The 15048-nt window shown below is 42.9% G+C and overlaps 1 protein-coding gene across 7 annotated transcripts in view; it reads right to left on the bottom strand.

Moving 5' to 3' along the window:
- LOC135096886 (COP9 signalosome complex subunit 4-like) overlaps positions 1-15048 on the bottom strand; it is a 53139-nt gene that overhangs the window by 37283 nt on the left and 808 nt on the right. The window contains exons 2-10 of one of the 7 annotated variants that reach the window (XR_010265136.1): positions 13395-13570; positions 7827-7945; positions 7451-7587; positions 7096-7210; positions 6498-6687; positions 6138-6308; positions 5664-5839; positions 5103-5298; positions 1947-2126 (exon numbers count right to left, since the gene is read on the bottom strand). Coding sequence is in view for 1 of the 7 variants with exons in the window: in XM_063998652.1 (XP_063854722.1) it covers positions 5140-5298; positions 5664-5839; positions 6138-6308; positions 6498-6687; positions 7096-7210; positions 7451-7587; positions 7827-7945; positions 13402-13408 (1074 nt within the window). In the remaining 6 variants the exon portion in view is untranslated. Of the gene's footprint in view, positions 1-1946; positions 2127-4948; positions 5299-5663; positions 5840-6137; positions 6309-6497; positions 6688-7095; positions 7211-7450; positions 7588-7826; positions 7946-8567; positions 8729-12667; positions 12753-13263; positions 13295-13394; positions 13571-15048 lie in introns of those variants that run through there. The other 6 variants (XR_010265134.1, XR_010265135.1, XR_010265133.1 and 3 more) reach the window with 6 other exon arrangements.

The raw sequence follows: 15048 nt of genomic DNA, 5'->3' as shown, positions 1-15048 counted from the left end.
TGGCAGCATTCAAGAATAGCACGCTGGAGTACCGCGGTGAAGCTCGCCATGCTCAGTGATACATGACAAGACAAGACCAAAGGCAAGTGGTTTTTGATAAAAACGAGGCTGCAACGAAGACAGCGAGACTGATGACCGTGTGTGTGTGTGTGTGTGTGTGTGTGTGTGTGTGTGTGTGTGTGAAGACTAACTTAAATCAGTGTGCTCTCTGTGAAGGGGAGGACTGTGTGTATGTATGTGCGTATGTCAAGACTACTTATAACTGACGTGCTGTCTCTAAAGGGAAGTAGTGTCGCTACTATGTTGGTGAAACCTCCACTCACCGCCTGGCAGCTTACCTCTACACAGTCATCAGTCCTCAGGTGTAATAATACTTTAAGTCCCCCCATTCCAGTTACCCATAAATCCACAAACCCACCAGTCCTTCAGTCCACCAACCTACCAATACCCAGTCTAACACAAAAGTTCACTAATCCAGCCCAGCCCCAGTGATCCACCATCCCACAGACACATCAGCCCACTGCCCACCAAGACACCACGCCGCCAGCAAACCAAAACCCTGCCCACTAGACTCTCAAGCTAAGCCACACCCCAGTCCGTCATCCCTGCCAGTCTCGTCTACCATCCACTGAGCCGCCAGCACAGATCATCCCCGCCCGCTAGACCCACGAGCTACGCCACACCCCTGGCCGTTATCCCTGCCCTGTCAGAGCCTCGAGGATCTGACGCAGTAGGACGTCAGGGAGGCAGCTTGTCATCTATGTGCCTTGAATACATTGTATAAAAATGTTGCTAAACGCTCGACATGCCTTGCCATTAGTTGGCACCCAGCAGCCGCGGGCCACGAGGGGCGGCCTTTGTTAGCTTCGTTATTATGATTCTGTGCTAGAGGTCCTGGCTGCGTTAGTGGCAGTAGTAGTACTGGTAGTGGTGGTGGTGGTGGTGGTGGTGATAGTAGTAGTGAAGGTAGCGGTAATGATGGTGGTGACGGTGGTAATTGAGATACACGTAGTGGCAGTGGCATTAATAAAACTAGTAGTAGTAGTAGTAGTAGTAGTGGTGGTGGTGATGGTGGTAGTAGTAGTAGTAGTAGTAGTAGTAGTAGTAGTAATAGTACTAGTAGTAGTAGCAGTAGTGGTGGTGGTGGTAGTAGTAGTTGTAGTAGTAGTAATAGTAGTAGTAGTAGTAGTAGTAGTAGTAGTAGTAGTAGTAGTAGTAGTAGTAGTAATAGTAGTAGTAGTAGTTCTTGTTGTTGTTGTTATTGTTTTAGCGGCACCAGCAGCAAAAGCAGTACGGTGGTGGTTGTAGTAGTAGTAGCAGCAGTAGTAGCAGTAGTAACAGTAACAGTAGTAGGAGTGATAGTGACATCTGACGCACGAGAAGGGAGTACTGACAGGGACACCTCTGTACCTCCTCTATTTTCTTCCCAGTAAGATGACGCGACCACTGAGACGGGACCCGTGCCTGACCGGGGCACCGTACGCAGCGGTGGAATGACCTGCGTGAAGGCGCGTGTGGGTGGTGGGGAGTGGGCGGGGCTGCATGTGTTTGGGGGAGACTGCTAAGGCGGGGTGCTACGTGGATGAGCGGGTGGGTGGATAGACAGTGTGTGTGTGTGTGTTTGTGTAGGAGATCGGGCTGGAGTTTAATGGGTGGTTGGGTGGTTAGGTCGGTTGAGTGAGTCGATGGATGCTCTGTGTGTGTGTGTGTGTGTGTGTGTGTGTGTGTGTGTGTGTGTGTTCTTGAAGCTGTACCTGTATCACTAAAACTCTCGCGACTACCAGTGACATCGCATTTCTTTCGATTATAATAAAACTTAAACAATAATGATAATAATAATAATAATAGTAATAATAATAATAAAACAGGAAAATTTTTCCTTCTTGCCTTATATCCTATTAATCAGTAATTAATATGTACAAACACAAGCCTTAGTTTGTACTCACAAGGACAAAACCACTGCTGCCGTTGGGGTATTGTTGTGTTCGGCGAGGGTGTGAGGGAGGCGCGGGTGGTGTTTGCGAGGGGCGGTGTGGCGCGCGTCAGAGGCTCGCTCCCCTGGTGCCCGTCTCAACCCGAGAGCTCCAACTGTCCCGCCTGAAGCTGGAAGCTGCCGCCAGTGTGGACTGAGGTAAGGTAAGTGAATCAAGGTAAGTATGTATTGTCGGTTGGACTGTTAGTAAATTGGTGTGGGTGTAGTGCTACATGCCTGCAGGCTGCTTGGGTAGTCACGGTGGTACTTGTCTATTTGGTTTAGTTTGTCTTTAAGGGCTTGGTAGGTTGGTATTTCTAGTTCTTCTATTCTGTTCCATATTGTCTTGGCTCTGTAGTGTAGGCGTATGTTAAGAGGTGTTGTTCTAGTGTGTGTGTGTATTTGTTCTGTTGTCATAGTGTACGGGTGTTTCTGGTTGGTGGCGAATCTCAGTGCTTTGTTTTGTACTTTTTGTAGTTTGCTTATCTGGTGTTTACTCATAGTGTGCGTTGGGATTGGTGGATAGTTAGTATAGGTAGGATTAGTGCTTTAACTAAGTGAATTTTGATTTTTTTCTGGCAATTTATACAGTTTATATAGTTTCTGTAGTGCAACATCTGCTATATTCTTTCGTTCCTGAATGTGTTTGTAATAACCAGTGGTGGTAATGGTTAGACCTAGACATTTGCCATTATTTTTAAATTCTATTTCTTCGTCGTTGATGATTAAGGGAAAGGTTTTTTTGGCTCCGAGGTGGAGAGGCGTGAATTTATTCATGTTTGTTTTAATTTTCCATTTTCTTTCATAGTTATTAATTACTCTGATTGTTCTTTCAGTTTTTATGTTTAACATATTGTGGACTGAGGCTCGTATTATTTCTCTTATATAGTCACCTGTTGCTAAGGTTGCCACATCTCGCTTCATTCTCCACTCTGGGAAGAGTTTGCGAGTCACTCCCCTCTTGGAGGGTGTGCGAATAGTATGGTAATTGAGGCGTTCACGCACCGGCAGGATGGTGATGAAAGGCCTCTCTTGCCCTGTGTCGAGCACCTGGTGGTGAGACGCATCACTCACCACCCCCGACTAGCCACGTGAGAGGTTCCACTCTCTTGCACGGTCCACATGAACGTTTGTGAGTGAAAGATTTTGTTGGCTTAATTTGTTATCATAATAGAATATTGCCACAATCGTTGCCACATTACATTACATTAATATATACATTATGAATTGTGCCATCTATACAGTGGTTAAGAAATTAAGGGGCTGCAATTAAAGTGCAAATTTATAGAACACGACAAAAGATGTGCTGAATACAGGACCCTCAGGCTGACTACCTCACTGGAAGGAAGAGAAAGGTATACGCAAACACGAGGGATAGAGTGAATCTGTAATGATGGAGTGCACAGGGAGCCCTGCGTCCTGGCATAAGGGACGGGCACTATTAGAGATAGTAGGTGGATAAGCCAGCTGAAAGGTAAGTAGAGTCTACTTGTGGGAAGCCCTTACAACACTCAATTGAAAAATAATAGAAAATTAAATTACAAAAATAAACAAATATAACAGATGAAATGCTATAAGCGCAGTAGATGGTAGGAAAATGTGTGTGTGTGTGTGTGTGTATCATCATCATCAGGTCGTTGCCGATTCCTTAAGATTAAGAATACGGCCTTCAGTGTTAATCTGGCGTCACCAAAGCAAGTAATAGCATCGGGTCATACGGCAAACACCTAACTTCTTGAATCATTTACCTGGCAGTGTCGCAGCTCCACGACCATTATTCTGAAAGACTTCTGTGCCGCACCTCCACTACATTCAAAGGACCTAGTTTAAGTTACATGGGTTGTTAAGTTCTTTTTTTTTTTTTAACGGCTATAATGACAGATTATCATGATTTCTATTTTCCAAAGGTCTAGTTGAAGCTACATTGTTTTTTAAGGGTCTTTTTACGGTTCTAGTGACAGATTAATAAGACTTCTACATTTAAAAGGCTCTAATTGAAGATAAGTGTTTTTTCTACGGTTCGAGTGACAGATTACACTTTCACACATTTCGACTTTTTACTGTCCATGACCCGGCACCGTGTATGCTACACACGTGTGCCAAGTCTAGAAAGCCTTGCTCACGCGGGGAAACCACCTTTCTCAGTGCACGTACCATAAGACACCAATTAAGACTTTATACCTTCCTCGTGAGACGCAGAGCCTGAGTCCCGGGACTGATGGTACAGAGAAAGGCAAAGGGAAGGCATCAGTACATCCCACAGGATCAGTCAATCCCACCGAGCCATCGCGCTCTCCCACCCGCCTAATAAGCCTTCCTAGCCTTCACCCTCTGTCTTGCCTGCTTCCATGGTCTGCCTCCTGATGCTTCTTGAAGTACTTTTTTTTTCTTCTTCTTTCTCTCTTCCCTTAGTTATACTATGGCTACTTTTCGGAGAACATTTTCTTTCCCCTGCGAAAGTTTGCAGGGTTACGCTTCATTAGGACCACCCGCAGCAGATTTATGAAAGGGTTGCCTCTCATTAGCATATTCACTGTAATCAGCATTCTTTAATTACATCACCTTGACAGTAAAGTAGTGAACATCACATTTACAACACTGACTGGAGGAAGATGGTGAGAGGAGCATGGCAACTTTCAAAAACGCACCTTTCACCTTGCCAGATCACGCTGGTGCAAGCGCGCATGCACACACACATACATTTAACACCGAGCACACAGCATCCTACATCTTGCTGCTGGATTAGAAGGTAAGTAACAGAACAAGTCACCTGTAAGTACCATCAGTTTGTGGAGCCTACAAGGGTCAGTTGTGAGAGTAGACATGTATGTACACCAGACCACATGCAGGTGATGGGAGGTAGGACAGACAGGATGAAGGGGCAAAAGGTATGACAGTGGTAGTGATGGGCTGATAACCTTAAAGTCTTCCTGTCCAACCTGTATCATAGGCATTAGCTGTAGTTAAGAGGATGAATTTTATGGTTCAATAATTTTATTGAGCTTCTTCATCTTGCACTTCAAATATTCTGTAATTTTCTTACATCTATCTTTAGTGTAATACTCAAAAATGTAAACCAGAACACATGTTGCAAATTCACATGCCATAACTCTTGATCCTGCATACTTACTGGAACAAATTATAACACTAGTCTGGAATTTGTTCTATCATTGCATCATTTGTTCATCCATAACCTTAGCCACCCATTCTGGATGTGCAATATTGATTTTTTCAATGATGCCATTCACTTGGAAACAGAGAGACTGGATCTGCTTATCCCACTGAGGAAGGACATCACGTGCCTCAAAGTGGAGGATGCCATCAATCTGAGAAGGAGAGAACTTATCTATATCTGATCTATATCTGACACTGGTTTTTATGAACTCTCCAAAAGGAAATGGCTACAACAAATGTCACCTTTCATTCCTATCCTGGCATTTTTTCCTTGCATGCTTTAATCTTATTTTCCCCTCACTCATTTTTCCACCAACGGCTGATGATCCTAAGAGTGTGAATGAGTGCATGAGTGTGTGGTGCTTTGTCTGGGTCACCCCATGTGAGATTACCTGCCTGGTATAAAGACAGACGGAGAACTAAAAATAAGGATTCCTAAGGAAAAAGATTTCTGTCTTCAACATTAATTCAATCTTGTTGTGTTCTGTGTTCTTAAAGATAAAACAACTTTCCTTACCTGATCAATGTACCCATTCATGCGTCCCTCAGTAATCATCTGGCTGGCTATTTTCTCAGCTTTTGCTGGAGATATTTGAAGGAGAGCCCCAAGTTCAGAGAATGTTATGTTGTTATAAAGCTTGCTAGCTGCCAGCAGGTTGTGTTCTGTAACAGCTCTGTCCAGAATGGTAGACCCTAGAATTGTGGAAAAATTACATGAGTATATTCCTGCATTGTCTCAGGCTTTCCAAACACACATGTCTACCAGTGATATCACTGCTATGTGACCTTGATTCCATCACTCTGTAGGCTACTAATATGCAAGTTTTTTTTCTGACACACTTCATGAAATGCCACAATCACATATATAATGATGAACTGTTATTAGCTGGACAAGCCTGACACAAGCAAGCATGTATGTTCCCTTTCAAAATGATGATGAAAGAGATCATGATAAACTAATTTTCATCTTGGCAGCACAACTCCTACCAACCATCTGATGTGGTGGCCTGCTGATGTGGCTGCAGCATGTTCTGAAATTCTGTGAGTTCATTGTGGCGGATGATCCTGTCAAGGTGCATCTTCTCCAGGATATGATAACAGGGCAGCTTTTGGCAACGCTCATCCTTGAACAGCGTCCCCAGCATCCTGGATCGCTGCTGGCCTGCAACAAGACACACTGCTCTATCTTTCTCTCAAACTGACCTGGGCTTTCAGATTTCATTCTTCTTTCCTGAACCAGGATGAACAAATCCTTGAATGTTCAAACTACTGAACCATGCTAGTGGGCCATTAAATTTATTGAAAAGATCATCCTAAAAGCATGAGAATATGTCACAAGTCTTATACATACCTGCTGAAGCTAAGACAGTACAGATGAGAGCCTTCTTCAAAGCTTCCATCCTCTCATCCTCATGAATGATGGGTCGGTAAGACAACTCATTGTACCTCTGGGCTGCCTCTATGAACTTCCGTCGGTAATCCAAAACTCTTGCATAACAAACTTTGTAGTAGATGAGCAGCTGTTCATTCTTGGACTCTGCCTGGAATGATGCAATCACTGAGTATCAATGACCTTACATAATTCCAAGTTTAGGAAATGAACATTGAATAAAAATGACTTATACTTAATAAAGAGAAAAGGGCTAAGGCATGATGGAATGCTGAAGTTGAAATGAAGGATGCATGAGAGTATGGTTGTAAAGATATGACTGGAGATATTTGCCCAGGCCACACCCATAATGGAAGTCTTTGTCAGAAGGAAATGCAAGGACTAACACAAGAGCAGTGATTTCAGTGCCATGTCATATCACCATGGAGCAGGAAACATTAGTGCTCTTCTACAACTCTAATGGTGATACAGTGTCCTGGTTGTCTAGCTCTCATGATTCCTTTGAAAATCTGTTGTGCTTGCCCAGCACAGCAGAAGCTGGAGTGCTGGCCTGACTCACCTGCAGGATGCTGGCTCTGTTAATATATGCCTCTCCCTGCACTGGGTCATCATCCTCCAGATAGAGGCGGGCAATCTTGAGGTAGGTTTCCAGCTTATAGTCAACACTGTACTGCCTGAAGAATACATAAACATGATTCAAATAACAACAACAACTCTTCTTGTCTTCTTGAGAAAATATACAAATAACTACAGCTAATACAAATTGTGGATTAAATGTTTGCCTACTGCATGCATACAGCTTCTAGATTATGATATGCAACCAAACTAGAATGGAAATCTTTAAGATAAACATTCCTGAATATCACAGTATTTGCAGTTCATATCAGTTAAGCAGAAATTCTATTTGTGCTTACTTCTGTCCTGTTTCAAGAGGAATTCCAGTAAGAACAGCTGCTGCTTCTCTCCAGGAACTCTCCCTCTCATATATGTCAGCAAGGTGTTGCCTGATGCTGGCCACTTGTTCCTTAAAGCTGATGACTTGAGGCTGAACCTGAAGGTATTCAAATGAGTGAGGCTTCTTTCAGATGTGTGGAGAAAACACACATACAGAAATTCATTAATAGTGAATCAATGTACATTACAAATATTTTGTTATTATGTTGTTTCTTTTCTTTCCAGCTTCTTCCTTAAATGCTACATCACATGTTTGAAATAATCCAAGCTGAATAAAAGAAAACTACTGCTACCAATGAGCAGCTGGTAGGTGAGAAATGTTCATGCATGACTTACTTTATCAAGAGTGAAGTGGGCTACTGTCTTTGCCACACCATCAGCCATGGATGTGAGTTGCGTAGAGACGTCTGAGAGCAGCTGGCGAGATATTACCAGACTGACATTCTCCTTCACAACTGAACAGAAATAACATAACACATCAATGATGATAAATGGTGTTGATGAATGAGATATATGTAAAATGTTTACAATAAGGAAAAAATACTAAGACAGAATGAACGTCATAAAATGACATTTAGCTCCGTGAGTGAGAGAGAGAGAGAGAGAGAGAGAGAGAGAGAGAGAGAGAGAGAGAGAGAGAGAGAGAGAGAGAGAGAGAGATTACTACACACGTAAGTTTTCTGCTGCTATGTATCTAACACCTGCCTACTGCATAACTAAATGTATGTGTTCTCAGCTGAAGACCAACACCTCAGGATCAAGACAATGTATAGCTTATTCTCTTTGATAAAGGAGGCAGTATTAGGTTTAATCACTCAAAGTTAAAGTAACTTCATTGTTCATTAAATAAGGTTTATTTTCACCAATTAAATTCTGTACATAATTTCCTAAAGCTTTACTTGCTTCAATAAAAGCTTGGTGAGCCTGTAGTGTTGACTGTGCTGAGTTATTTAGCTGTTATTTTACCCTCATCCCTCAGAATTTGTCACTTGTTACCCCCTTACTGGGCCAAGAGAGTGAAATACACCGTGTTTACAGGGTAGCTGACCAGGTGACTCTTCTCATTAAAGATCTTACCGTAATTTGAAATATAGATATACATATAGATGTTGTTGTGGCTACGTAGGCCAGGTAGGCCTGGCTGCTCTCGCTACTCTCAGCCTGCCGGTGCCCTCACTATTACGTCTCATTGATAGATTGAAGTTGAGGTAGAAGCATCAGTAGAATATTGAGCAAAATAAGAGAAGGATGGACCAGGAAGCTAAGATGGAGGCTACCACATCAGCTGATGTAAACAACAGAGCCCAAAGTAAGACTGATATTTACCCATGTACAAAATGCCAAAAACATTGCAATATGGGTATTAAGTGCAATAACTGCAGCATGTGGACTCACTACCTATGCACAGAGCTGCCAACCTATTATGTAGTGGTGCTGACTAAATCCAATAGGAGATACACATGTCTATTCTGTGTAAAACTTAACTATTCAGATTATGACACTCAGGCAGAAGAAATAGAAGACAGCAAGAAAAATGAAAACACTCCTTTAGGCTCCCAAGATTTACCTAGTTCAGAAACAACACAAAGCACTGGAAAAGGGGAGAGTACAGAATCTAAGGATCAGAAAGGTGATGAAGCTAGGCCAAGCACCATAACTACTGAATCCACTACTATTACTCCTCCTCCTCCTGCCGACGCCACCCAGGTAGACAACCCCATAAGGCATCTCAAGACCTGCAGATACTATAGGAAGAATATTTGCAAATTTGGAGTTAGGGGAGAAGGCTGTAGCCACAACCATCCAAAAGCATGCACCAAGCTTTTAAGGCATGGCCTGGATAAGAAATTAGGATGCACGCTTGGCAGGAGGTGTCAGGACTACCACCCAATCATCTGCCGAAATGCCATCTGGACCCAAACTTGCTTCGAAGAAATATGTCGGTACCCGCACCCAAAAGGAACAACACGAAAGAGAGAGGACGACATCATAACTCATCCTCAGCAGAACAACACCCCAAAGGAGCAAGTAAAGGTGAACCCTACAATGGAAAAGCAGCAGGATAGACAGAATGCCACAGCAAACCAGTCCCAAACCATGGAGACAGAACAGAATCTTTTTTTAGACAAAGTCTTCCAGAAAATAACAGAAATGGAGAAACAACAACAGAAAACCACAGGCAACCTAATGGACAGACTGGAAAGACTGGAGATGAGGGACAGGGGGTGCAACCGAATGTACCACTAATCTCTTTCTCTTATGCAAACATCAGAGGTCTCTGTCCAAAGTCAAACCAGGTCAAACTCCCAATGCTAAAGGAACTAGCCCATCAAGAAAATTCAGTGTTTCTAGCACTAACAGAGACCCACTTGACCAGAGATCACCTGGATGCAGAAATCGCCTTTGATGGCTACACCATCTTCAGAGCTGACAGAATAAACAGAAGCCACGGAGGAGTCATAAATTATATCAGGAATGACATGGCGGCAAGTGCCGAGAATATGGGCACATTTTCCAACGGAACAACAGAGCTACTGACAATCTACCTGAAAAAGCTAGATCAGCTGGTAATTACAGCATATAGACCTCCAAACACATCATCAGAACAGTTCGAAGAGGTAATTTTAAGGATGAAAGAAATACTAGACTCCCTCCCAAGACAGACCACGGAAGTATTGATTCTTGAGGATTTTAACTTCCCATACATAAACTGGGAGGATATGAGGATTACCGGGGGCAGCCTTGAAGACAAACAACAAGCTATAGCCCTTACAAACCTGATGGTGAAGCACTTCCTTTCCCAAATAATAAAGGAACCTACCAGGGGGAATAACATTTTGGACCTAATCCTCACAAATAGCCACAACCTAATCCACTCATACGAAATCTGCGAAACTATCCTGTCCGACCACAACTACATTCATGTAAAAACAACCAGCACGGACAAGCCTAAGGACTATTACTACGAAAGGAGAGCAGCAGCTGAAGACCACATAGGCAACCTGAACTTCTACAACCCCAATATCAACTGGGAACAAGTCAGAGCAGAAATGAGAGCCACAAATTGGGAGCATCGACTACATATGACCAATATAGATGACCTCCTTAAGGAAATAGTAGCAAGGTGTCGCGAAATCTGCCTCAGACACATACCACAGAAAGCAAGAAAAAAAGACAAAAACATAATTCCCCGAGACCGTAAAATCCTCATGAGAAGGAGACACTCACTCTGTAACAAGCTTAGGAGAACAAGCTTCACACCTGCCAAAGATAAAATCAAATCTCTAATTGAAGAGGTAGAAACCAAGCTTAAACTATCTCATGAGGAACAACAACAGAGAGAAGAAAAAGAAGCAGTATCCCGTATTAAGGAGAACCCAAGGTACTTTTTCTCCTATGCAAGAAAGAAACTGAAGGCCAAATCGGTGGTTGGACCACTCTATGGAGTGGATGGAGAACCGACTGCGGATCCCAAACAAATGGCAAATATACTGAGGAGCCAATATGAGAGTGTCTTCAGCAACCCAAATGAGGAAAAGAGGATAACCAACCCAGGACCTTTTTTCACTGACTCTTCCAACACCCCCCAAACACTTTCCTCAATCAGCATCAGTGAGAAGGACATAACAGAGGCAATAAAAGCCATAGCCCCTGATGCAGCAGCTGGACCCGACGGCTTTCATGCCCAACTGCTAAGAAACTGCAGCCAGGAACTAGCCAAACCACTCCAAATGCTGTGGTCACTCTCACTGCAATCTGGAACAGTGCCTGCAGCCCTCAAGTCTGCCATCATCACACCCATACACAAGGGAGGCAGCAGAGGCCTAGCCAGTAAATACAGACCAGTTGCCCTGACATCCCACCTCATCAAGATCTGTGAGAGAATAGTACGGAAGAGGATGGTGGAATTCCTAGACAAAAAGAAAGCCTTTAACAATGGACAACATGGTTTCAGACAGGGCCGCTCATGCCTGTTCCAGCTACTACAACATTATGAGAGGATCCTAGAAAGTACACAAGATGGCCACAATGCTGACGTGATATATTTGGATTTTGCGAAAGCTTTCGATAAAGTGGACCACGGGATACTCCTGTACAAACTCCGAAAACATGGAATAGTGGGCCCACTTGGAAGATGGCTACACGGCTTTCTGACTGGGAGGACCCAACAAGTATCAGTCCAAGGTGAACTCTCTGAACTGAGCATTGTACGGAGTGGAGTGCCCCAAGGCTCAGTGCTGGGACCACTCCTATTTTTAATCCATGTAGGAGACATTGACGACAACCTGGAACACGCTGAAGCATCCTCCTTTGCAGACGATACCAGGATAAAACATCAAATAACATGCCCAGAAGATGCAGCCAATATTCAGGGATATTTGCACAAAATACTGGACTGGGCATCAACCAACAACATGCTCCTTAATGGCGACAAATTTGAACTGATACGCTATGGGAGAAACGAAGTCCTTAAAAACTCAACATGCTATGAATATAACAAAATCAGCCAATAGAAGACAAAGAGCATGTCAAGGATCTGGGAGTCCATATGAGCAGCGACGCAACTTTTTCCCACCATATCAACAAAACAGCCGAAGCAGGAAAGAGCATGAGTGGGTGGGTGCTGAGAACCTTTGCCTCCAGGGATGGGCAGTGCCTGAAGACTCTATGGAAATCTCTGGTACTCCCAAGGCTGGAGTATTGCTGTCAACTCTGGTCCCCACACAAGATCCAAGAAATTACTACCCTAGAAGCCATCCAAAGAGCCTTCACTGCAAGAATCCAGGAGGTACAGCACTTGGACTACTGGGAAAGGCTCAGTGAGCTGAAATTGTACTCGCTACAGCGAAGAAGGGAGCGATACTGTATACTGTACGTGTGGAAAATATTAGAGGACAGAGTACCAAACGTGGGGATCATAGTAAACCAACATCCGAGGAAAGGGAGACTCTGCTTCATCAAGGGTGTCCAAGGCTCCATACAACGAGTGAGGACACTGACCCACAACTCCTTCACCCACAATGGACCTCGTCTGTTTAACTGCCTCCCCCAAGAACTCAGAGATCTGAGTGGAACTAGCCCTGAAACCTTTAAAAGAAACCTAGATAAGTGGTTAGAAGGGCTACCAGACCATCCACCAATACCAGGATACCCCAGCTGCCACCACAACACCTTGCCTGAAGTACTCCAGGAACAGGAAAGGGAAGAGACAGTGGGATCGACGGGGACAGGCGGAAGCCGACTTCAGCCCTGCTGTTAATGGGCAGAATTTTCGAAAATATCGAAAGTAAGTATAAGTAAGTCCTTCTGCAACATCACTCTCATTGCCTGCTTTCAGAATGGACTCCAGAACAACCCTGTTTCTGGAAAACAACAAATCAATTAACTCCCAAGCAGGAGGGGTCTAGGGGCTAGGATATGTTTGAGAAATTTGAAATATTAAGGTAAATTTCCTTAGATTTTTAACACCCTTATTTCACTTATTTTTCATCCCCCCCAAAAAAACCCAATTCTCCACAGGTCCCCAAGCTTGTTTGAGGGGTTAGGGGAGGTTAGCGGTGGAATGGAGGGGACGGACTTCTTATCAAGAAATACCGATTTGGTTAGCTGCTGAAGCATTTTATATAAAACATTACCTAACCTAACCGCAGGGGGATGGGGAGCTTATGCTTGACAAAATTGGTCCACTAGATACTCGAGTTAGTCTCCGAAGATTTAGCATTCAAGCTTGAGCACTTAAGGGGGGGGGGGTATGGAACTGAGCTTTACCCACCCTGGAAAACGGTCATGGGGCGTAAGTAAGTGATCTTACTGTGCTGAGGCCACCGTTGAGCTGCCCCTGGCCAGGCAAGCCTCTGTGTGTTCCCGCCTCCCTGAACCACACCACCACTCTACACCACATACCACTCACTTGTCATGGTCCTTGTGGGAACCGCCGGACGAAACAAGCGCCTGCAGCTGTTGACGAATCTGCACAGCGAAAGCCATTGCCGTTTTTCACTGAAAACAGAAATGCGACACACACCAACAGCGACGGACAAGACTGAGACGAGGCAGCGAGGCGCGAGCGTCAGCTGGACCTGTGACGTCACAACAAAACAACACTACCATCATCACTATCATCATCAGCAGCAGCAACAGCAACCATTCATATCTCTGCCTACTACCCTTAAGGGGCCCATACACGTTCAAAAAAAGCGTCAAAATTTTGCATCAAAATTTTGATGCAAAATTTGAGTGTGTGTAGGACGTTTTGATGTCAAAAAAAGATTTGAAGCAAAATTTTGATTGATCAAATCCGTTTGATATTTTTTGACGAGTCGTCAAATTTTTGATGCGTGTGGGGGCTCCTGTCAAAATTTTGATCAAACTGTTTAGTTCGCAGGTGACTGACGAGGAGACAGGATCGTCATGTCTGCGAAGGAGGAGGCCGAAAAGAAATTTTTGATTTCTTTTCGATTTGATATATATATTCTTCTTTGATTTGATATATATATATATATATATATATATATATATATATATATATATATATATATATATATATATATATATAATTTTTTTCCACTATATTAAATAACACCCGAGTCATGTCGCTATTTTTACAGTACAGTTTACGTAAAGGTATTTTATTTGTGTGAAAATGTATAAAGTATTACCATCCGCAGTGACCAGCAAGTTTATCCAAGTGTATCTATAGTTGTTTGTGCCTGGCCAACCAACTGCATACTGTCAGTGATTGGGATGGATTGTAGTTACTCCATGAAATCTGCTTATGAGTGAATCAAGTGCCAAATATAATAAAAAAAATAAAATAAGAAAAGAGATAGTTTGGCTTAACTTCACATTAATCAGCTCACTTACTTTATCCTTTCACTCCTGAGTACATTAAGTGGAACTAAGGACACAAATGAGAAATTACTTTTCAGTCTTAAGCTTTAAATCAGGTTAATAACTGATAACAAAATGTGAGATAAGAAAACCCGTTTAGGACAATGTCCATGTGTATTACTATATGGACACTCCAGAAGAGTGGGATGGCAAGTAGGGAACAAATAGGAGATATGATGTGGCATAAACTATAATGTATGGGAATGGATGCGCCTCCTGTTCACACTAGTTATAAACGTCCCACTTTGAGGTCCTGAGAAGGAAGCAAGACACTTATGATGATAATAATGATGAACACAGCTTCTCATTCTGCACAGCATCCAGTAAAAAGCACTATAATTTCTAGGCACGGTCATTGAATTATAAGTTTAGCTGTCAAACTCAAAATTTATTAGCAAAGGAAAGAACAATGTGGAAACTCATGAATGAAGACTTTTAAGCATGAAGAGAATCTTGTTAAGTTATAAAAAATATTTGTCAGGCATTAATACTTATATAATAATGTAAAATATTATATATTTGTATATATTACTTGAAATAACATAATGCACAATAAAACAAAATAAAGTTATGAATACTGGGGTTCCCTGAATACATTACTGATACAAAACAGGACTGCATGTAAACCATCAATTTACTTTCCTTATCATTCCTAGAAGTGCTGTTT

Source organism: Scylla paramamosain, unplaced genomic scaffold, assembly GCF_035594125.1.
Source record: "Scylla paramamosain isolate STU-SP2022 unplaced genomic scaffold, ASM3559412v1 Contig8, whole genome shotgun sequence".
NCBI classification, from domain to species: domain Eukaryota; kingdom Metazoa; phylum Arthropoda; class Malacostraca; order Decapoda; family Portunidae; genus Scylla; species Scylla paramamosain.
Note: the sequence above shows the minus strand (reverse complement) of the source record. Positions and strands in the feature narration are given on the sequence as shown.